This window comes from Elaeis guineensis, chromosome 6 (genome assembly GCF_000442705.2).
Source record: "Elaeis guineensis isolate ETL-2024a chromosome 6, EG11, whole genome shotgun sequence".
NCBI classification, from domain to species: Eukaryota; Viridiplantae; Streptophyta; class Magnoliopsida; order Arecales; family Arecaceae; genus Elaeis; species Elaeis guineensis.
Window position 1 is genome coordinate 128,794,828 of NC_025998.2, and position 23,126 is coordinate 128,817,953.

At 37.9% G+C, this 23,126-nt stretch overlaps 1 protein-coding gene across 16 annotated transcripts; it reads left to right on the plus strand.

The window, feature by feature from the left end:
* The first annotated feature begins 1,384 nt into the window (after positions 1-1,384).
* Positions 1,385-15,555, plus strand: LOC105046591 (PITH domain-containing protein At3g04780). Of its 16 annotated transcripts, none has more exons than XM_073259823.1 (10): positions 1,385-1,603; positions 1,696-1,782; positions 1,924-2,047; positions 4,978-5,026; positions 5,142-5,199; positions 6,473-6,519; positions 6,628-6,659; positions 11,209-11,303; positions 13,531-13,600; positions 15,292-15,555. In XM_073259823.1, exons 1-9 carry the CDS (start codon positions 1,565-1,567, stop codon positions 13,567-13,569), a joined length of 570 nt encoding a protein of 189 aa, XP_073115924.1. In that variant the 5' UTR covers positions 1,385-1,564; the 3' UTR covers positions 13,570-13,600; positions 15,292-15,555. The 16 variants fall into 16 exon arrangements, 13 of the variants coding, with proteins under 13 accessions (XP_073115924.1, XP_073115925.1, XP_073115923.1 ...); XM_073259824.1 differs by lacking the exon at positions 15,292-15,555 and adding an exon at positions 14,401-14,624; XR_012142204.1 differs by lacking the exon at positions 11,209-11,303 and having other exon boundaries at positions 6,628-6,705.
* The last annotated feature ends 7,571 nt before the right edge of the window (positions 15,556-23,126 follow it).

A 23,126-nucleotide genomic window follows, 5' to 3' on the forward strand; every position in this document is an offset into this window, starting at 1 on the left:
CATCGATTGGATCCAGAATGATATAGGATAGTTGGAGGTCTATTTACTCCATGACATTTAGATCTGTCTTCATGATTTCATTATGATATATGCTCAATATGTCTGGAAGATGAATAGTACTGTTATTGGATCATTTCTTACGTGGCTGAGTATATTGATGATTGAATCTAATGTCAGAATCAAACATATATGAAAGTCTTATAGAATATTTTATTTTATGATTTTATGGAATGTACTTACATTAGATTGGGGTGAGCGGCCACTTACACCAAAAGAAAAAAAAATAAAAATCTAGTGCCGAGTGATCAAGCAAACAACGATCACTAATATTTCATAACAATAAAATGTATGTCCATTTTGCCAATGTCCAAAGTCTAGCTGTATATTATGATATCATCACAGCCATTGGATACCTAGGGCTGTCAAAATGGGTTTGGCCCATAGGGTCGGCCTGACCCAACCCTGTAAATAAGGTGGGCCGGACTGTCATATGAATAGCCCAAATAACAACTGGGCCTGTTTGGCCCACCCCACATTAGCCCAAGGGCTAATATGGATTGGGTCGGGCTAGCCCAAGTGGGCCACAAAAATTAAAAAAAATCTTAAAAAAAAACTATTATTATTAGGTTTCTAATTCCAAATGTCTAATCGCTCTGGAAGGCTGGGGGCCTGGGATCCTAAGTTTTTTAATCTCGACTCCCAACTGCTGCCCCCCATCGTCGGCCGCCGCCACTGTCCTGCTGCCCCCATATCGTCGGCCACTGCCGTCGCCCCGCTGCCCCCACATCACCGCAGGACGACTGCCTCCGTCGAGCAGTAGGATGACCACCTCTGCTAGTTTCTCTCCCTTTCACCCCCTCCTCCTCCTCATCATCGATGCCGTCATCTCCGGCTTTCGAATCCGATCACGAAGCCCCACATCGCCGACCTCCTCCTCCTTTCCATCGACGGATGCCTCTCCATCCAACCTTCAGACGATCCTCCTCCTCCTCCGAACCCCTCCTCATTTCCATCGACTGACGTTCCTCCTTCTTTCCGACCGTCGCCGACCGACGGACGATCAATGTCATCGATCGGACGATTCCTCTCCTTCTTGTCGTCGGTGCTGCCACCTCCGAGTCAGGCTCCAGTTCGATCTCTCCTTCTCAAGCTCTCTGCCTCTCTCGATTTCTCTCCATTGCCGGCCCCCTCCTCCTCCTCTCTCGATCTCTATCTTGATCTTTCAAGGCCCATGGGCTGGCCCGACTCGATCCGACCCGTGAGTCTTAAAGGACTAGGTTAGGTCAGTAATATTATGTTCTATTTTTTATATAAATCTAATCTAATTTAATTTATTAAATTTTAGATCTTTATGTGCCGAACCAGATCAGATCGGCCCATTTTGGTATCACTATGGATGCCTCTCTTCAATCCAAGTTTTTTATTTATTTTTCTTTTCGTACTGCGCGGTGGATTCCTAATCCTCTAAGCTTTGAAAACCTCCCCACTTCCTCGCGAGTCCAAGTGCTAGAAGCAAACTCGGGGGATTTGGCGCGCGCTCTCTCTCTCTCTCTCGCTCGCACGCATGGCTTCGGTAGCTTCTGCTGCGATCCCACGAAGCCAGGTAGCTCTCTATCAAACCCTACGTCTCTACCCCTGCCGCGCTTCCGATTCCGCGGATTCTTCTTACTTTCGTGACTTTATCCCCGCTCCTAGGCGGATCTAGTCGCTTTCGTGGACTGGAGAGGAGTCGAATGCCTCAATCAGAGCACGAGTCACTCGCTCGACAATGCGTTGAAACAGGTGATTGATCGGAGCTGGCATCTCTCTTTCATCCGTCGCTTTTAATTTGATTCCTTTTTGATGAAGTTGTTGCTGGTGCTAGTTGAATTCACTTCATTTCTTTTTTTTTTTCTTGGAATTCTTGTCCTGTTTTGATTTTAGGGTTACAGAGATGATGATGATTTGCATCTCGAAAGCGATGCAGATGAGCAGCTTTTAATTTATATTCCCTTCACTCAAGTGATCAAGCTGCATTCAGTAATTATCAAAGGGCCAGAAGAGGAAGGTACTGCTAGATTCTCGTGAAATTAAGATCGAAAATTGAATTAAATATGAGTTTCAGAAATTTCAAATATATACTAGTGCAAGAGAGGGGAAGACCATGTTGATGAGGTTTCAGTGATTCTTTTTTTTCCCCCCCTGTTGCGTGGTTTCTTTGGCTGTTAATTCAGATCTGCGCTACTATAGTTTTTGTGTTCATTATGTTGAATTGGTGGGAGCACCACCTGGACTTTCTGTAATTGATATCTGTTACAATTACACAAATTCTATGCCTTTCTCCATGTAAAGATGGATTGCCATTAAAATGTTGTCATAATTTTTGTTTTCATTTGCTTTATATTAGTACCTTATGTGCTAAGCATAGTTGAGTGATAGTGCATTAAAAAAGGAGAATTAGATCAAAAAAGCATACTCAAGTATTCTAAAGCTAAACTTGGAATTTGAACTAATTCTCAGAAACTTATCGAGGAGTTTGGTGGGGAAGGGCGAAGATCTCCTTCCTTTTTCTTATCAAAATCCTCGAGAGAAAATCCAGGAGACCTATGCTGAACCTAGTCTAGATGGGCTGACCTATGTGCGTAAGTAAAAACTAACTAGCTAACAAAATTAAAAGAAAAAGAGAGAAAGGACTTCCCTGGATATGCTCATGCCCCTGTCTGAACTCCTGCAACATCATCGAGCCCTCTGTGGCCTAAAATGCCGTATAAAAATAATAGTTTTTGGATACCTTAGTTAAGCAAACCACAATCTGTAGCAATTATGCTTGTTGCAAGCTAATCAATGAGCTCTTTCTGTGATTGCTTGATGATTTTGGCCTTGCCTAAAGGGTATTTATAATGCTTAGGATTGTTGTATATTCAATGTCGGACTAAAGAAAACATTAGAAAAATGCGTAAATTGTGTGAAAATTTTAGGGAGATGAAACTTTAACATTTCAAGTTGAAGTAGGATGAGAATGCATTCTAACAGCAATTGACACCGAAATCCAACTAAGTTAGCTAGCCATCAAAATGGAATTGGTTAATACCAAATGTGCTATCAGAATGATCCAAGACCAATGGAGTTGTTGATGGCCATGACCTCTAGAGGATGAGGACCTTGACTGGCATTTCCTCTTGAAAAATGCTAGTCAAGGAGGGGCAGCTAGAGTCACCCTAGCTTTTCACAATGCATGAAAAAGCCAAGTAATTTGTGAAAAATGGTACTTTGAGCATTATGACCATAAAAAGGGCCTTAACTATGACCATCACCATGATTTAAGAGGGCTACAGCCAATTTATGAATCAACTGAGGTTAACCATCTTGTGTTCGAAAGCTTAACTAATGGCTTTTGGTCAGATCCATCTGAAGGTGCAGCTATCACCTTTAAATTTTCCTCTGATGATTATCTGTTAGTTGAATTTTGATGGCAAGTATCTTATTATAGAAATGGATTTGAATCCACTTGAACTTGAAATCTTAAAATTTTATCTCCATATGTTATTCCTATGAATTTACTTGATCTTCAAGGTTTTTCTTTAGTCTGTCATTGGATATGACATAAATTAGGGTTGAATATGGGTCGGATTTGGTCGGGTTGAGAAAAAAATTTCATCCGACCGAACTCAATCGGATTGAATAAAATTTAATTCGCTGCCGATCATTTATCATGTATAAACCGTTTGAAATCGAAGTGAATGGTTTATAGCGGGTTCGGGTGGGTTGTGTCGGTTTGGATTTCAATGTTGAACTAATGTTGATTTTAAGTTCAATGTTGGCCCACTTAAGCTTATTTGCTTTTTTCTTTGGTCAATTTAATACAAAAAATGCCTAAATCTTATCAATTACAAATTTTGAACTTATTTTTGAATCTATACAAAACAAAATAGAAAAAAAAAATTTACTCATCTGAAAGTAACTACATCTGGAAGCTTTTATTTAAGAATTGTCTCAAATTGATGTGCTTCCATCAATAATTCAACATCAATATTTTATGAATCTAAATGGATGATGTGGTATTTTTTAGAATGAAGTATTGAAGTCTAAATCATGCTCTCCCAAAATAAAAGTGAGTTTGTGAAATACTAATTGGTTGGGTTCGGTTTTATACGGTTTAAAAGTATAGAAACTGAATCCGACCGTAAATAATTGATTTTCTACAAACCCCAACCTGATTTCATCCGATTTATGTCTTTCAACCGACTGAAACAGATGTTTATGGGGTTGGATTGGATGGGTTTCTTCGAGTTTCAGTTATTCACTCAGCCCTAACATGAACCTACCTCCTGAGGAGCACTATGAATACCTGACAAGCCCTAAGGCCAGAACCATTAAGCAGTTTCAGTGAGGATGCATAGCTAGCTAGCAAAAAGCATGCTTGTAAGAGCTTGAGGCTTGCTTGACTAAGGTGACCAAATTAATTAAATTTTTTTCTGCAGTTTTGGAGGGTGTGTAGGGTTCGATGGTGCTCATAGGAGATCACTTAGGGTGCCAAGTATATTCAGGAAAGCCCTTTCTTTTTCCTTTTCTCCCCCCATTATTTCATGAAAGAGAAATTAAAGGAACATAATAGTTGAAACAAATTGCAATCATGAGAAGCACATCGGCCTCACCATGCTTTACCCTGCTTGGAAGTGAACCTAGAAGTTTTGGCATCCATTAACTCAATTAAAAGAATTCTAGGACCCACTTCTCCAGAATTAAAATACTTAGAATTTCATGTAAAAATTGTTAACAGAAGTTGAAGCCTGCAAGAGACTGGTCAGCCATCTTGTTGTCCATCAACCTTCCTTTTGAGGCTAGCTCAACAACCATTTGTCTCCATAGTTGCTGTCTTATTAAATAAACAAGGCACTTCTATTGTTCAATTTATGCCTCTTGCTCCTTTCAGTTTGGTTAAATGTCCCAGAATTAATATGAGTGCTAGAATCAAAATCTCCAATGGTCATCTGGCAGGCCCAAAGATGGTTAAGCTTTTTGCAAACAAAGAGCACATGGGCTTTAGGTATGCTCTACTTTGGTTCCAGATAAACCCACTTTGTATTTGAAAGACACATGAAAACTATGGCTATTTCTAGCTTAAGTCATTTATTTTTTTGGTATTTTAATAACTCTTGCAGTAATGTTAATGACTACCCACCAAGTGACTCAATTGCTTTATCCCCAAAAAATCTGAAGGTAAAGTTTTGTCAGATATCATCCTTGTTCATGTTATGGTTAAGCTTACATTGCTATCTGTGTATGGTAGGCCTGCAAATGGGTCGGGTCGGACAGGATCCTGAGTGATCCCGACCCGACCTAGTTTCTTGATCGGGTCTTGATATTGGACCCATATCCATCCCAATAAAAAATTGGATCGGGTCGGTGGTCGGGTCCATATATAACCCGGCCCCAATCCATGAAATACGGTTCGGGTCGGATCGGATCGCGGGTTTAATTTATTTGAAACCTACCATCAGTGAATACTAATGCTAGATGACAACTAAGAAAGGCCTCTTTTCCTTCAATCCTCCAATTGTTATGTCTAATAATTAATTGTATTGGATAGCAGAGGAAAACAAGCAGTTTTTGAGAAGAATCAAGATTTTAGAAGTCCACACAAAAGAAGAAAAGTAAAAGAAAAAAAAATATGAGTTTTATATAGTGATAATTATTGTTCCAAGCTAAAACATCATACAAGAGGAATATTTGTACATGATTAAAAATGAGATTGCATATACTGTGGATGATGCAACATCTGTGCACATTAGAGCATGCTCTGAAATTTTTTATATTCAACAAAATGAATTAGAATTCAAGAAGTTCTCTTGCTTTTGTACCTCATGGCACAGTAAACATAAACCAGAAGGTTTAAAAAACTGAGTCCAGCAAAAAGTCAGAAGAAGTAATCGAGATGTCCTTCATTTAAATTATCAGGAATCCATTCAATCTTTCCCCCTCGGATTGTTATAGATGTTACAACAGTCCGAATAAAAGAACTGAAGGGTTTGAAAAATTTTTAGTTTTGAAGATTTTTAGTTTGAGAATCGAATGGGGAAGATCGAAGGGTTTGAAAAATTTTGGCCTAAGCCCAAACCCCAATTTGGGTGAGTTACTCTAACTGGGTTCGGATCCTATGTTTGGGTTCGGGTTGGGTCGGGTTATGTATCTTAAGATTCAAATTAATCCAAAAATCTCCACGGGTCGGGTCAGGTCAGATCAGGTCCAAATTCGAAAAATCTAGATCCGATCCAGAAAAGAGAACGGGTCCAATTTTTGAACCCGACCCGGCTCGGTCTTTTAAATGGGTTCGGGTCGGGTCTAACTGGGTCGGTCGGGGCGGATCACGGATCAACCCGACCCATTTGTAGCCTTAGTATAAGGATGCAAATTACCTATTTCCCCTAATATGTTACTGTAAAGACTGTTTATTTGGGGAACTATTCATGTCATACCTTTGTTTCATTTGCAGGAACGGCCTGTTAACTTAAAGTACATCAAGTTTCAGGGTGTTTGCAGGTATGAACATTTTGTATTCTGTTTTCTTGTTTTTGTTATTATTAATCATCTAGTTGCATAAACCAATACTATCATAAGATTATCTTATTATAAGTTAAATTTGATCAGCCTGACAATTTTTATTGAGGACAACCAAGGAGGTAATGACATCTCTAAGATTTAGAAGATTGTCCTTTATGGAACTACGTGAGTACTTGACCCATTACTTGCTCACCTTTGTTTTTTTCCATTGGGACATCTTTTGATCCCATTGACTTTTATCTCATCATAATTTTTTCTTTGCTGGATATTTCACTGTAATTATATCCAGATATTCTCTCTCTCTCTCTGTATGTGTTTGTGTAATGTGTGTATTTGTCTGTGTATATATGTATGTGTGTATACATATATGCGTACCATCACTTATAAATGAGTGATTACAGACCAACTTGTAATGGTTGGTGGGTCGTTGGCAGTGGTGGATTTAGGAATTTTATTTTGTGGGGTCAATATAAAAAAACAAGTGAAAGAGTTATTGGAAGAAAAAGAAGAAAGAAAAAATAATTTAAAAATAATAAAATATATAAAAAATGATAATATGTAATATCTTAAATATCTTTTATAATAAAATATTATAAAAGAGCATCGTAGTAAAATCTTAGATATTATTAAATATTAAAATTATAATAGCTAACCAAACATTATTTAATCATATATATTTGATATGAGTGAAACAAAGGAGAAGACAGAAAAAATTAAAAGAATGTTATAAAAAAGGAAGCTAAAAGGGACATACGTGATTCAGGTTGAGAAGAGAGACATGAATAACATATAGTTTTCTATTGCATTTGGATTGATTAGGATATAAAAAATAAATTGATGTGGAATTTTAAGAGGTAGAATAGATGGAGACCATGGGATTGGGTGGGGCATTAAAAGATAAATAGAGAAATAATAAATAAAAAAATAAAAAAAAAGAGAGGGGAGAGAGGTTAAAGTGGCATAAGAAAGGAAAAGAGAGGTGGGATATGTGAATCATTAAAGAGAAAGAATGTAGGTCATAATTACTCTTTTTATTTTTTGATGTGGTCCTTTTAGGATATAAAAAATAAATTGATGTGAAATTTAAATATGAGAGGTAGACGCATAGAGTTAGGATGGGGTATTAAAAGATAAATAAAGAAATAATTAATAAAGAAAGAAAAAGAAAGAGAGAGAGGGAGAGAGGTCAAAGTACTGTGTGAGAGAGAGAAAGAAAGAGATAGGGCATGTGAGTCATTAAAGAGAGAGAATGTAGGTCATAATTACTCTTTTGATGTGGTCTTTTTTATTATTTATTTCTTCAAAATTTTATACGAGTTATGGAGTCAATTTATAAAATTAATGGGATCAATTTTGGCTTTTTTCACTAGTCAATTTGGCTTTTCTTACTATTATATATATGTGTGTGTCTGTGCGTGCGCATATGTGCATGCGGGCGGGTGGACAATTTTTTTTTGTGGGGTCAAAATTTTTTGTGTGGGGGGTCAATTTTTTTTTGTGGGGTCAATTTTGTGTGTGTGTGTGGGGGGGGGGGGTCAATTGACCCCACATTACCCCACTTGTATCCGCCAATGGTCGTTGGCCAGAGTTCTGTGTGATCCAATAAGATCAAGTTTCTAGAATGTGAAACTATTTTCAATTATATTCCTTGAGATTTTCTCTATTTAAAAATGAAGTTAGTGAGTTAAGGTTTTGCTGTGGCCTTCTCAGAGGGTTTCCTCCGATGATGATCTTATTCTGAGTTCTGACAAAGGGCAACCTAGGGATTGCATATTTCTCATGTACGCTATATGACCATAGCACCACTTCCTTTGGACTGAAAACCATCATCTATTCCTGGGCTCTCATTATTGCGAAGTAGATCACCATTTTTATTCTGTGGGTAGGTTAATCTCAAGCCTAGTTCATTTGTTGATATAACATTTTATGCTCACAAAATATTGAAATATTCCACTTGGCTCCTTGAGAAAAAGAACAGATTTTAAATAATTATCTTATTTTTCATCAGTGGTATGCTAAATATGTAGGACCTAATACATTTGGCAATCTTCTCTACTTGGTCGTATGTTTGTGTTTTAGACACTGGTGTAGCCTGTTGAATTCTAGTGACTCAATATGGGATTTGTGATTCAAACTAGAGATATTTGGATAATTAGGTTTGCATGTGTACACATTGTTTATGCTTTATTTTGCATAACACTGATGATACTAAGAAAATAATTCACAAAATAAATGAGTGAACCATTTATCATTGATTATGCTTGACATAGTAAACTTGTTAAGAAGGATGTCCTATACATGCAATTGACTTATTATTATATTAATTAATATAAAAACTGTGTCAAGTCTATACATGTCTAATAAGTAATACTTAAGGTGGAAGAATCTAAGTAACACATATGAGAGCAAACATGCCTAGATGCTAAAAGTTAGTGAAATACATTATTTTTCCTATTCGGTGGTTAGACATCTGTGGTACATCTTGTGCTAGGTGCAGGCCTAAGTTAACACCAAGCATCATTCTAGCACGGTTTGATGAAAACACCAAACATGAAGTTCCCACTCTGAATGCTTTCAAGGGATTTCTTTCCCCTTCTCTTGTGGAAGTGAAATAGTACATTGAAGAGGGTATAAGCTTGTACCAACCCAGTAAAAGCTGATCTGGAATGAAATGAGACTGGATCGATTAAATTTCTTCCAGAGGTTATAAATGAGACCAACTGTTTAGATATTGCCTTATATTTTAAGATCAGTTAATGTTTTATTATGTAGTACCATTTTTTGTTGAATAATACGTATGAATTTAAAATTATCTAGAATACATTCTGTATTCATAACATGGACACTCAGTGCAATATATATGAAAAAGTATTCTATACAAATCTGCATACTATTTATGAATTCAGTGATATTTGACGTGTAAAAATATGATATATCTGCATTGTCTGTTTCAAGTATCGGTTGTCTGAAGTGGAACAACATGCCGAAATACACGGCCGATGTTGGGATAATTCCTGCTGATAATCTCAAATTTTAAACCTTAAACCATCATGCTAGATTAATGTTTATTAGTCCCATTTGTGCTATCTTCCAGAGAAACATAAGATGGTCTTAGGACAGTGATAATTGCCTCAAAATAAAACAATCACTTAGCCTGTTTTAAAATTATTTATGATGTAAAGGTAGAGATATAGGGTCTGGCAGCCCATATTTCTATGAGCATGCTGCAGGGAATAAAGAAGTGAGAGTACTTTCAGGAGACTGTGAAGGAGAATCAGCATGTGTGGTTGACTAGGTGTTTGGTTTTTGTGGCTGGGTTATGTAAGTTGTGACCCTCGATGCTTTAAAACTAGTGTCAGGTCATATTCCTCGAAAGAGAACTTACCTATTAGAAATTTTAGGGGAGTGAATAAAGAATGTTATGTGTATACGAGCACTAATTTATCAGCAATGGGTTCTGGGGGCCTATCAAGATTGACATGGCATCTCTTTTTCTTAGTCTGGTGATCTTTTTTCTCTCTGAGATAGGAAAAGTAAGTTAAGTTTTTTTAAAAAAAAGGTCTTTGTTGATTGAAATTTAAGATTTCTGGTGGAATCCCACAAACTACTTGAGTTTCATCCACAGATCCTGAACCTCTGTCCGTTTTTGAAGTGCTGCCACATGTACAAGTCTGCAAGGTGCTTGATATGTTCCCCCTTCTGTAATAAAGATACTCTAATTAGTTCAGCTCTTATACGAGGGAGAGATGCGAGGGGAGAGCACCAACAAGAAGGGGGAGTGCATTTTTCAAATTTGAAGCACTAGTCGTGAAAAGCTTTTTAAAGCATCTACTTCATCATTTTAGGATATGTTTGGTTGGGGAGAGTTGGACTCTGAAATAGGAAAGGGGATGAGTGACTGTCATTCTAGCTGGTTGGTTAGGGAGAGTCCTATTCCTATTCCAATGCCAGGAGGGAATGGGAATGCCCTAATTTCCCAAAATCTGATCCTTTACCTTAATATTCAAATCTCATTCTGATTTGGTTCCAATTCCAATCAGGAACCAAAAATGTTGGGGGATATAGCCATTCCGATTCCATTCCAATCCATTCGATTCTGTTTCTGTCTCCGATTCTAGTAGTGAACCAAATGTGTCCTTAGATTTTTTTAAAGGTTCACAGATGAATACTTTCTCTTAAGTATTAAACTAGGCAATCATATAGGCAATTAGCATAACCAAAGACAACAATATTCTTTGGAGGGTTCAGATTTACTACTCCTTTGCAATACTTTTAGGCCCTCTTGTGGTTGTAGCATAACCTGGAATAAATGGAAGAATAACTTACTTTTCTAGTTTATTCCATCCTATACTGCAAAACGCCAATTCTTTATGCCAGAATTGAAAAAATTGGTATGAGGGCACTTTGGGGACTTCCAAAATTTTTTACTCATTTATTCCTGAAAATCGGAATAAAAAATTCTGAATAAATGGCGCAACAGTCATAATCATCATGATTCGTCCATTTGCTATGTATTTTGTTCTTCACTTCAGCCATATTTTGGGATAATTCTATTCTGCAATGAAGTGGCCTGTTAAAGTATATGTATTGGTTCAATACAAGCTTTTCAACTCCACGTTTGCGCTCTCCACTGTTGTATTCTTTGGTCCTCTTTTCTTTCCTACCCAGTGAAGCTCAAATTCAAGCGTCTCTTATTATGGTGCTACTGTTGCGGGCGCACATGGTCAGACCAAAGCACTTTGCACTTACATGACCTCTTACAGGTATCTTGGTCATATTATAATGTTGTAATGAAGGTCACTCTTGAAGGTTCATTTATTTGCCAGGAAACTGCTCGTTGTTGAGTATCTAATGATGAGCTATAGATTAGGTTGCATGATGTAGCCTTTTCCTATTGAGCTGGAATATATATTAAATCACTATTGAACAGTGAGAACAAAAACATCTTCTAAAGCCCATGAAACATAAATGAAATGCAAAGAGGGCCTGAGGATTGCTTGAGATCATGCTAGGCAGTTCAACGTGTATGTTTTTTTTATGAAGCAGGAAATGACACAATATACAGTGCTGATAAGGACGATAAGGAGTTTGAACTAGAGTTCAAAGATAAGTGAGGGCAAGCATCTAAGGTTAATACAACATATATGTCAAGACGTAGCTTAATAGAACATATATTTTGCATATCATGTTTTACGTTCTTTCAGTCTCTTCTATTTTACTTCTGTCGGTCCTATCAACACTCAATTTGAATGAATACTATATATGCAGCATGCACATTTATGCATCGCGTTCATAAAATGCTTTGCGGAATCATGACTTGTACTGTCTCTAACACCAACCACTCCACCATTGACGGAGCAAGTTGGCTTGTAGACTCAACTATTTCGAAGTCTAGGTTTTTACGGAAACTTGAATAAGAACACAACATAGTGAGTGACCTATCCATTGGTAATTTTCACCCTTTCCGAATCTCTATACTCAAAAGTAACTCCAGTCAACATTTAGCCACACCGACCCTTCGACTGAAAGTTCTTTTTCCCTTTTCTTTTTTGGTAATCACTTTAACTTGTCGTGGTGGGAATGCATGAATGTGTACGGTAAACATTGAAGAAGTCTGTCTATGACCCTGTTCTTATATGACATATGGCTACTTGTGAAAACCCGCTCCTATTACAGCTCTGTCTCTCTCTCTCTCTGGCATGCGCGCGCGCAGCTGTGTATGCGCATGCATTCATGCTGCCATTCGCTTCATGTGGTATCACTCAAGCATCCGGTGGCATATGTGAGAAACCATGGGAACAAATAATGTCCACTGTAACTTCACACCATCTGTAGTGAAGGTTTAAGGGCTTGGTGTTATAAAATGTAATCTTCTACATCGTGCAATATAGACACCTGTTACAATTATAATGGCATAATATGGTAGGTATATGGTTTTATATGTAGCATCATCTCAATGTAACAGTATTTAATATCGTTTAATATTAATGCTTCTCATCTGTATCTGTTGTAGTACAATTTGATTTCACGATGATAGTATTTAAAGATAGAGATGGCAACTATTCTGTGAGCTATTAAGTCCATTTGACCATGCCTGTTGCTTCAACTAAATAATGCATGGTGGTTGAAGTTTGCGGCCAAGAAGTGTCTGTTGTAGTATATGATGGTTTTGGCGTTGCAAAATTTTTAACACATATATTGTTACTGCTTGTAAGAGCTGGTCACGTTCAAGTTAACATGAAACATCCTGTACAAGTTATTGTAAAAAACTATTTTTTTCCGTTTTCACTGTCATTTCATCATGACGACTACATTTACAATAGCATTGAAATGCCTTAGTTAACGTGTTTCGCTATTCTTACATCTGTGTCGCTGTTTTCCAGCGATATCTTTGGTACTTTGCTTTATATGCCATTATTGCCTTATCGATTGTCTAGATGCGTTGGATCATCATGCCGGTTATTTTTGTACAGAGTCCATCCATCTATCACTTCTCGAGCGATTCGCAGTGTCCCCTAGGATTTCATAATTCATACAGTATCTCTGGTGAGAATAGAAACATGAGGCCATGAATCTAACATCCTTCAACATATCACATCAAAAAAAAAATCAGTGATGCAGCTTTCTTTTCCCATATTAAAAGAGATGTGACCGTCTTTCTTGGATCCGGTCGGAGCTTACCTATCTCCATTAAATGTAGGAATCATAGATAGATGTTAAAAAACCCTACTTCACAGGATAGAGGTAGATTGATGACATACTAGCTGTGGGCAGAGACGACCTTCATCAAGATCCAATAGAGTGGCATATCCTCAAATTTATACGATTATTCTGTCAGGGCAGTCGTTCCTAGGTTCCACTTGATTGTCCATTCTTTATGTGATCTCCCTCTCTCTCTTTATTTGAGGGGAAAAATCCCTCACATTCAAAACTGTAATTTTTAAATTCTACACGTTAATTGCCCCTGTTCTTCTGTTCTTCTGCATGCAGGGTGGACACAACAAACATGAAGGATCTGGAGAAGATTGAAGAGCACTGAGTGTGTGATATCGGATGAGATGTAAGCAATGACAACCAGTACACATTTTTATTTTTCCCTCTAATGGATTCTCTTTTAACAGAATGAAATCATAATTTACTAGGTTCTTACATTGCCCCCTTGAATGTTCTTAGCGTGCTCCTTGTGGTATATGTCTTACAATTTTGTGGTTCAAATGATCCTGGATTTCTATTTTGTATCAAATAAAATAATGTATTCTCTCTCATTCGTGGGGACAAGGTGTTATGAGGGGGTGGGGGCGTGATCTCCATCTCTAGATTTGATTTGCCCTCCCGTTCATTATTGTGATGTGATCTCCCCTAGCATCGCTGCGGTGCTCCGCTTCTGTATTCCCTCTCTCTCCCATCCTTTCTCCTCTCTTTTGTTACAGGCACCTCCCCTGGCTTACCTTTTACTTTCTCGAATCTTGCGACAGCTCGATGTTCCTCCGGGTGACCTGTTAAAAGGCACGGCTTCGGTACCATTGGGTGGTCAAAAATCCTCTGGTGATCTTACCAGAGAATGTATGGGGGGGGCTCTCTGTAAACTGACGCATGCTATAAACGCATGTCCAAAAGCAACAAAAGCAATAAACATTCATGTAAAAGAAATAAGAAATGACGGGAGTGGATCCCGTTTGTTTTCTCCGTTTCCCTTCTCTGTTCCAATCTCGTCTCTCTTCTCCAATTTGCTGATCTAGCTCCTGTATACATAGCATTGGGAGTTCTCTCTCTCTCTCTCCTCTCTCTCTCTGGACATCTTTTATACTCATAGATCTTAAATTTGCTCGTATATGACGGTCTTTGCCTTGCTGTCGGCAGCCTTCACCTCCTAACATCATTGTCCTCATCCGACAAGGATAGCACCGTATCAAAGATCAAACTGGCATGGATAAGGTTTAGAAGAGGGCTCAAGTGTGTATCACCTAATCATGTATTATGTATTAGCAGGATAACAGTTTAGGCTATGTAACTTACAGTTTGATATGTATATTTATAAAACACAAGGTATGTATGAACAAGATAATGAGTGTGTATTAATGAACTACTAAATACATACCGGTGCACGTGGAAGGTCATGCATGCTACTTGGACATATGTTATATATTAGCAAAATAATGATCTAGACTATGTACTACGTCACTTTGAGGCATGTACAATATATTTTAAGATGAAAACAACTGATCAATGATCTGTTGGGTATGTATCAACATACCGAGAAGTTTGCATTAGGGGTGGTAGTGGCAGCAGACATTTTGGGTGACAAAGGTTTTAACATCAAAAGGGATCCCGTGGAAGAAGGGGCAGAATGATAGAGAAGAGGGGATGCTATAATGTTGATTTGGAGGAGGGGCTGGCATTAGAAGCCGTCGAGATTAAGAGACGTTTGAATGTAGGGAGAGCTTGGAAGGAGAAAGGGGAGATCACTAAGCTACTCATTGTCTTCCACTAGTTTATTTATTTATTTTTTTAACTGTGGTTTGGCCCACTTAATGGAGGCCTCAATTGGCTGGGTGAGAATCAAGTGATTGGGGCTTCGTGATCCATGCAATAGTGCAACGTGGCACGATAGCAGTACGGAGCCTATATGATGTCCTTTGATCAATTTCCCAGAGTTTTTTTTTTTTTGTTTCCACATTGGACCGCTAGTTTTAACCGTCTGCTCTCCTCTCTCTCCCTGTTCACCCTTTTCTCTTTTTGTTTCTTTTGTAGCTTTTGAATGACCTGCATGATGTCCGGTCTCCCTTACGTGAACGACATTTCCTTTTGCTGGAATCCTGCGTTGGATTGGCATATCAATTTTACCGTCATCGGTGCCATACGGTAAAGGAGCCACGAGGTAGGGTATTGCTGAGTTAAATATTTTGAATGTGTAGGCTCTTATTTGCTGTCATCTAGAGGATTCATTGGCATACCTGGGATGTATTGTTGGGCCATTCATGAATAACTGCCAGCAGCTGTGTTTGATGACAAGAAGCCGCATATATTGAGTTCTGGTTTTGGTGGTTGGATCAGTGTAAACCAGGCAGGAAGGTTCACGTGTGGCTGAATGTGATCTTTGTAGCTGGGTGGGCCTTGTGAGTTGGATTGTCCTGATATAGGCTAGCTTGTGGCTCTTTGGTTTCAACTCATTGTGGTTTACTCTTATGGAATCCTTTTCACCATTCACTCTTTGTTAACATGGAGTATAGATATTTTCTCTCATATCTAAACTTAGATCCAGCCCGTACCCGTTGGAATCCGCCTGATTGGACTCGAGAATTTCCAATTTATCTGTCAAAATTTTGTTCAGGAATCTCGATATAGCACCAGAAAATAGGCTTGGCTGGAAAGGAGACCTGAGGTGATCAAACCCGGGCAAGTGGTGTGTCGGATTTGGGTCTAAATACTTGACCTGAAGACAACTTGTGGCAAATCTGGGTCAAGCTGGACCCAGACCCCACTTGCAGCCTTACTTAAAGGTTCGAGCACCCTGGTAAAAGCCCTGAGTGAGAACTAGTGTCAAATTTAAAAAATTAGATGCCATTATTAATGTCAAATTAAACATTTTATACTTGTGCCTCTATTCATATTTCATAGATCATGGGTGCAGAAAGTTAGTCGGTGAAACCTTTACACTTTCCTCTAACATGGCTTCTTTTACCTTTGTATCTGAATTTCTATCATAGCTGCAGTATTATCGCAGTACACTAAGTTGACCCCTTATTCCATCTGCTTGGTCACCAGTGATAGATTTTCCAATACTCATTGTAGGGGAATGTGAGCAGGTATTGAATTTGTCACTAGCTATACCATTGGTCCCAAAAGCCTAGCAAACCTTTCTTTCTTCATCTACAGTGGAGTTGGATTCCAAACTGGCAGCCTTATTCATCCATGCTCGTGACCCATACCGGTATTCTTTGAGAAGACAGCAAATTTAATTTCGTGTTCCTCTCTCTCTCTCTCTCTCTCTCTCTCCTCTGTTTCAATCTAAGCCATGGCTTCTTGTTCGACCTAGGTCCACAATATTTCAAACTCTACGCTGGTTTCAAAAGGCTAGTGGGTGCAAGGATGGGTTGGGGAGACAAGCTGCTTTCTTTGGTCCCTTTCCTTCCCTTGCGTCCATCAGATTTGGAGAACTCCAGGCCCACCCCAGGCTCTCTGCTTTCCATGGGAGGGTACAAATATTGTCGGTTGCCCATGCATGTATTGGTTTGGAGGTATTCACTTGTGCCTCTCCCATGTAGGACCGGTAGATGATTGGAGGTGTGCAGTGATAGAAGGATAGTGTGGAAAATTAACTTCCTCACTAGAGACAATGAACATCAATGCATTTGTTTCTGCTTGAGACAATAAGTTAGATGAGATTCTCCAAAATTTCATGCTGTGTGGGGCATCAAGAAGGTTAGAATAGAAGAAGGTTTTGTTGGGTCCATGTCCAGCTTGAGATTTAAACCTGAGCAGGTTCATTGATGATTCAAGTCGGTCGGGTTTGCTTTTGAAATTTTCTCACATGAGGTGTATTGGCATCATTTCTTTTTAATTAAGGTCTAATTCGGTTCGCACAAATGTTAGATCAGATTGGAAGCTCTTCGAGGCTTGGTTCGGGACCATTCTTGATTCATGAGATTGCCCGACATGTCTTGCTTGCAGTCATTGTCATCAAAATCCTAGCATATATGGATTTAGTTTAGGATTGAATATAAAGTATAACTCTAAGTTGAGAAAGGCTCCATCATAGGATTGATATTTTATGACTTGCTATCACCCTGACCCTGACTTCTGAGAAATTAGTGTCGAGTTTCTGGTTACAACAAATTTAGGTAGGAGAAAAGCCTGCTATCAAACCTATAAGGTCGTTTGGTGGATAGGGCAATCTACCTTGCTCTTCTGGTGTTCAATTAAAATCAAGATTCCATTAAACAAGAAAGATAAACATGTGGTTGTTGTGCATCAAGAACATGGGAGATTTTGGATTAAATGAGATCATGTAACAACATCAATATTTTATTCAGCAAAAATATTCAGTAGGGACAAGACTTGGACCTGCGAACCTTAAAAGATGCCAAAAACTTGTTTGGAAAGATATGTTGAAGATTGAAATATCCAACATCTATAATTAGGGTAATCAGCTTTCCACTTCATAAGCAACAATGTAAGCCCACCTGATGCTATGAACTTTGGGAGCAAATAAAAAAAATCAGATGATTCGCAAGTACGACGACAATATATGGCAACAGCAGCAACCACCACCATCACAACCACCTACCCAACCTCTCTCAGACAAAAGCAAGGGCTTAATAAGGATGGATGGAACACTCATGTGAAAAAGGCTATGAAGGAGCATGGTGAGTGAGGCCATTTTGTGATGAGCTTTTCCTAGACACAACTTTGGATTGTGTTGTTGACTTGCACCAATAGATGCTAAGAAGATCCCTTTACACTTAGCCATGAAGTGTGGTTAGTGATGATGCCATTTTGTGATGAGCTTTTCATAGATGCAGCTTTGGATTGCGTTGTTGACTCTCAATCCAAGCACTAATTGATGCTGTGGAGATTCCTTGTACACTTGGCCTTAGTACTGCCCAGTGCATAACTGTGGATGGAGACGCCTCCTTATACCTCTCTTGTGCTCCTGACACACACCCCACCATCTCATCCTCACCCAAATGCCTATCCCATCATGGGAAGGACCAGTGGAGGCAACTCCCACTTAGCTCCAATCACATCCTTTGAGCTCTAATGGAACGTGATTTGAAGTCCATGATGTTGGGAATTGATGTCCTACTCTTCTCAAATCCAATTTTTCATTTAGTGGTGGGCATCCAGGAAAGTCAAGTAGCATTATTGTTGGTGTTGCTGCCATTATTGGTTCCATTTACTGTTACAAACATCCTTTGTATCCAGAAAAAACCTATCTGCATCATTAGTGAATTGAAAAGGACTGCAGAGCTCCTCCTTCGTGAAAGTATGCTGCAATTTGCAGCGCCATTGCCCTCGTCCGAGGTGCTTGTTACTTGCTTATCCTTTGTTTAGGACATCATTGGACTAAATATGAAAAAGAAAATCCATTTGGGACACCCTTCTTTCAACTAGATTTTTATTGTTCATGTGGGTTAGACAAGAAATATTCCTGAAAACAAGGTTAAAGAAGATATAGATGTTTTTTACTAAAGAGGGATAAAGCAAGATATGTTTCTCACTCGAGCAAGAGATACACTGCATGCTTGTAGACTTCGATGGCATAACTCAGGTAATTCGTGGATTGATGATGTTAGTAGATGATGAAGTCTAAGGATATTAATTAAGAACTTGAAGTAAAGCAAGAGAATTTTAATATACAGAGTTGAACAATGGTAGTGGAATGTCTGCAAGTGTTGCCACGAATCCGAATTCCCCAACCATGGAAGAGCTTTCCTTTATGCTTGATATCCAACGTGGGAGACAATGACAGTGTGGAACGTCGTGCAACACAAAAAGGATGGTGTGCTTGTTCAAAGGATTATATTTGTTGAAACTCCAGTTTTAAACCAATAAACAATCCTCAATGGGAGTTGTTCTTTGTTATGCTCTTCACTCAGCCTCCACTTGTCAGGCTTGAGGGCTGCTCTTGCGAGGTCTATACTTGCCACCTAACTAGAAGATATTTTGCTTATATAGTTGTCAAGTTCCTGCTTCGTACCATATACATATTTACTAGAGCTTGACAAGTAGATATCTAATTCATTAAGAGGGTCCCATGCAAATTAACATTGAAGTCCTGCTAGCATTTCTCATAAATGCGTGACAACCAAGCAATAAAAAAGTTCTATATACAAAACAATCAATGAGAATGAAGTTTAATCTCTTCTTTTCCTAAGTTCTAACTTCCACAACAAAACAAGATTATATGCACAATAAGCAAAAGGAACAATAATCTTACCTGTTAGTGTTATAAGAGCATATACACTATATATAGGAATCAAATTTTAATCTATTCTCTTCAATTGTTCTAACTTTGATAACAAAACAAGATTATATACTTTTACCAAAGAAAAAAAAAAAAAAAACAAGATTATATACACAATTAGCAAAAGGAACAATAATGTTATCTGTTAGTGTGATAAACATCTCAAACGAAAAAGGTTAAGCAGCTGCAAAATATCAAAAAAAAAAAAAAGGCTCCTCTAATGGTGATTGATTGATTGAGGGAAAATTTTGAAACCCTTCCAGCAGTAGGCAGACTTGTGACTTCTCCGGAGCCTCTCTGGCGCTGCCACATGAGCTAGCCGTCAAAAGGGTGTGAAGGGGTAGCCGTTGGAATTCTTCTACCGCCATCATTCCTTGGTACTTGTACTGTGGGACCTAAGTATTTGCTTTGTTTATTTCTTTTACTTTGTTTATTTATCAGGAAATAGGGCCGCCCTACCGTTTGCAGGTTCATGATGATCCCCAGATGCCTCTGCCCTCCACAATCCTCCCTTACCTTTCGCTTTCAGATTCTCTTTTCACACATTGTTTCATATTTATACAGTTGCACCAAATGATTCACCAGTGCACAACTCTCTCTCTCTCTCGTTCACACAATCCTCCCTTACCTTTCGCTTTCAGATTCTCTTTTCCACATTATTCTCTCTCTCTCTCTCTCTCTCTCTCTCTCTCGTCACACCTTGATTTACCTGGATGGATTGGAGAAAGGGAGAGAGGATAATAACTGATGACCAATTCATTTGTGATGATTTTAACATTTATAATATGACCATAAACTTGAGGGTTCGAATCCATGTTTTGATTGTTAGACACATCTCCGAGACTTAATATAGCCCACATATATGATTTAATTATCGGATAATTATGGATGGTTATGACAACTATCCAAGAGATGGCTAAGATAGTTTTCTTGATGGAAGAAAACTGTCAAGATTTTGGTTATCTAATGTGAATTCGTAACTTAGTTTATTTAGGCCAATGATATTCTATTGTTTTATGGTTTTTATGAAGGTATAGATTAGAAGACTTGTTATTCTTAAAGTTTCCTTATGGGTTTGCTTCGAGAGTAAGAGATTTTGATCAAATATTTGAATAATCATGATTGGAGATGAGCATCACTGATATTATCATTGTATAAGAAAAATATTTGCTTGTGATATTTTCTCACATTCATAACATATGACTCACTGTATTTTGGGGGCAAATATCTCTTACTTCCTCCCATGAACATGAAGTATGTTTAGAGCTGTTGGAAATGATGACAAACCCCACCTGAAGTAATGCAGCAGGGCCGGACAACAACATGGAGCAAACAAATAAGCCAAGGGAAGCAATGCCTTGAGAATTTCTTCATTGGTTATGACTGACTGTGAAGTAGAAATTCTTAGTGCAATCATGTACCATACCATCTAACCTGTGAGAGATTCTCCACCCTTGGAATTTTTTTTTGGGGTGGAATCTAGTCCTGGAACTTTGTGCCAGACACTGGGGTGGTCCATCACAAGGGTGGCCCAAACTCGTGATCATTTCATGGCCCCATTCTGCTCCTAATGTGGAGATGAGGCCTTCACACATATAAGAACACACATATAACTACAAGAAAGGAGAGGGGGCAAAAAAAAAGAGAACGAAAGAAAAAGAAAGAAAGGATTCCAGTGTTACATGTTGCCTTTAATTTTTGCTGTGAGAGTTGCTGATCTGGTTGTTGGGCATTCAATAGCTCAAGCCAACCGGCAGTTAATATTATTACCATGAAAGAATATATAATGCTTCTCTAAAAGAAGAAAACAACCAAAGATGTTATGACGATGATTGTCATATAATTATTCTATATATAATTTGTTTTGGATTTACAAAGTTTTATTTAAAAAGTTTCACATATATATTTTTAATCCTTGATGATCTTAATTAGTCTGAAGAAACCAGATAAAATGGAAGCTCAGGAAACAATTTCAGTATACTCTTTCTACTACCTTTTTTTCTGCCTTGCAGCCTCAGAATTCCTGAGAAGACAACTGATCATGCCGACATTTTTAATACAATAATTGCAACTCCATTAGAAAACTAAACATTTCTGTGTAATAATAGAAATTTCTTGTATCTTCCAAAAATCTTGGCAGCCCGGCAGTATTTTCTTAATCAGAAAAGCCATGCAACTGGCTAAGGAATTTAATCACCACCCAACACGAAGAGATCTTGAATGTAATAGCAAGGCACCATGGGATTGGTGGCCTCCACCTCTTGGAGAGGATTTTCTGATTCGAGATTATATGGGGAGACGCATTGGTGTTGCCTCCTAATTACTGCCTTTAAATTCAGTGCCTGCACCTGTATTACAAGCAGCTTGAGAAGGCTTGTGTGCAGCTCATTGTGGCTTAATGCCACATAAACATGGCCAGAGAGAGGCTCACAATGTGTAAGGAATCCAATAATCTCGATCAAGTTAACAGCTTCTCAAAATCCTTTGTGTCATCCAAGCTCTCATGGTTACTCATTATTGGGACAAGCAGGAAGGATAACAAAAGAAAAAAAAAAGAGCACACAATATTTATATGGTTTAATCTGTTATCTTACATCTACGTATGAATAAAGACAATGCAAAAATTTTACTATAAAAAATTAAAAATTATGACATAAAAGATTTTCTCACAGATTTTAGCATGGAATTTCTGGAACACTTAATTATTTGCTCATTTTATTGTTATAAGAGATATATACAACAGAATAAGTTGATTTGGACTTGAATTAGTGTCCTATGATAATCAAGTTAGTCCAACCTGTAGGGGGTCTGCTTCTGCACCATCAAGCTAAGTAATTATGCGATCCAAACAAAATATGTATAGCAGTTATGAGGACTTTTTTCCTTGTTTCAAATCTTTTACTTTTTACTTTTTGGTCTCCAAGCTAATGAATTCATTTGGTTCCTAGGAAGTGGAGGGAGAAAAATGTGGTCAATGAAAAGTAGAAAAATTCTTGTTATTTGGTTTAAGTTTTCAAAGAAAAGGATTGGAAAAGGATATTTTCATATTTTATGGGAAAGCAAATTTTATATATGATATATTTTTGGAGTTTCCAAATTGGAGGTCTTTTTTTTCTAAAATATCTTTTTAAGTCATCAAAGGATCTATCTTCGAAATGAACACTTTCTCCATGACAACATTTCAAACCCTTCTCTACTATGATTTAGGCCAAGAATATTCTTAACTATCGTAATCTTTTATTTACAAAAAATGATAATGTATAGAATAGGATATGATTTTTTTATGTATAATAGGTATTTTATATAGTTTTTTAGAAAAATAAATGTTAACTAAATATAAGTCATTCTTAAAAAAAAAAAATTATGAATAATCAAATATGTCAAAATCATCTTATGATATTATATTTTTAGAAATCAATTTTTTAAAAATAACATTTCACAGAAAAAAAAAAAAAAAATCTTTCCACGGACCAAACCGATCTTTAGAGAAAGGAATCAGCGTGCTGACTTGCTGGTCAATAAAGATGTTGGCAAAGACGCAATTTTGATGGTCGGCATCCAAGTTCTTGTTCACCACCTTAAAGTTTAAAGGTAAAATATCTTCAAGTTCTTCTCTTGC

What these genes read in the sequence shown, in the direction of transcription:
- LOC105046591 (XM_073259823.1), top strand. Translation starts at nt 1,565, where the DNA reads ATGGCTTCGGTAGCTTCTGCTGCGATCCCACGAAGCCAG. An exon ending in TCGACAATGCGTTGAAACAG is followed by an intron (nt 1,783 to 1,923) that starts GTGATTGATCGG and finishes TTTTGATTTTAG; the next exon opens with GGTTACAGAGATGATGATGA. An exon ending in TATCCCCAAAAAATCTGAAG is followed by an intron (nt 5,200 to 6,472) that starts GTAAAGTTTTGT and finishes TTTCATTTGCAG; the next exon opens with GAACGGCCTGTTAACTTAAA.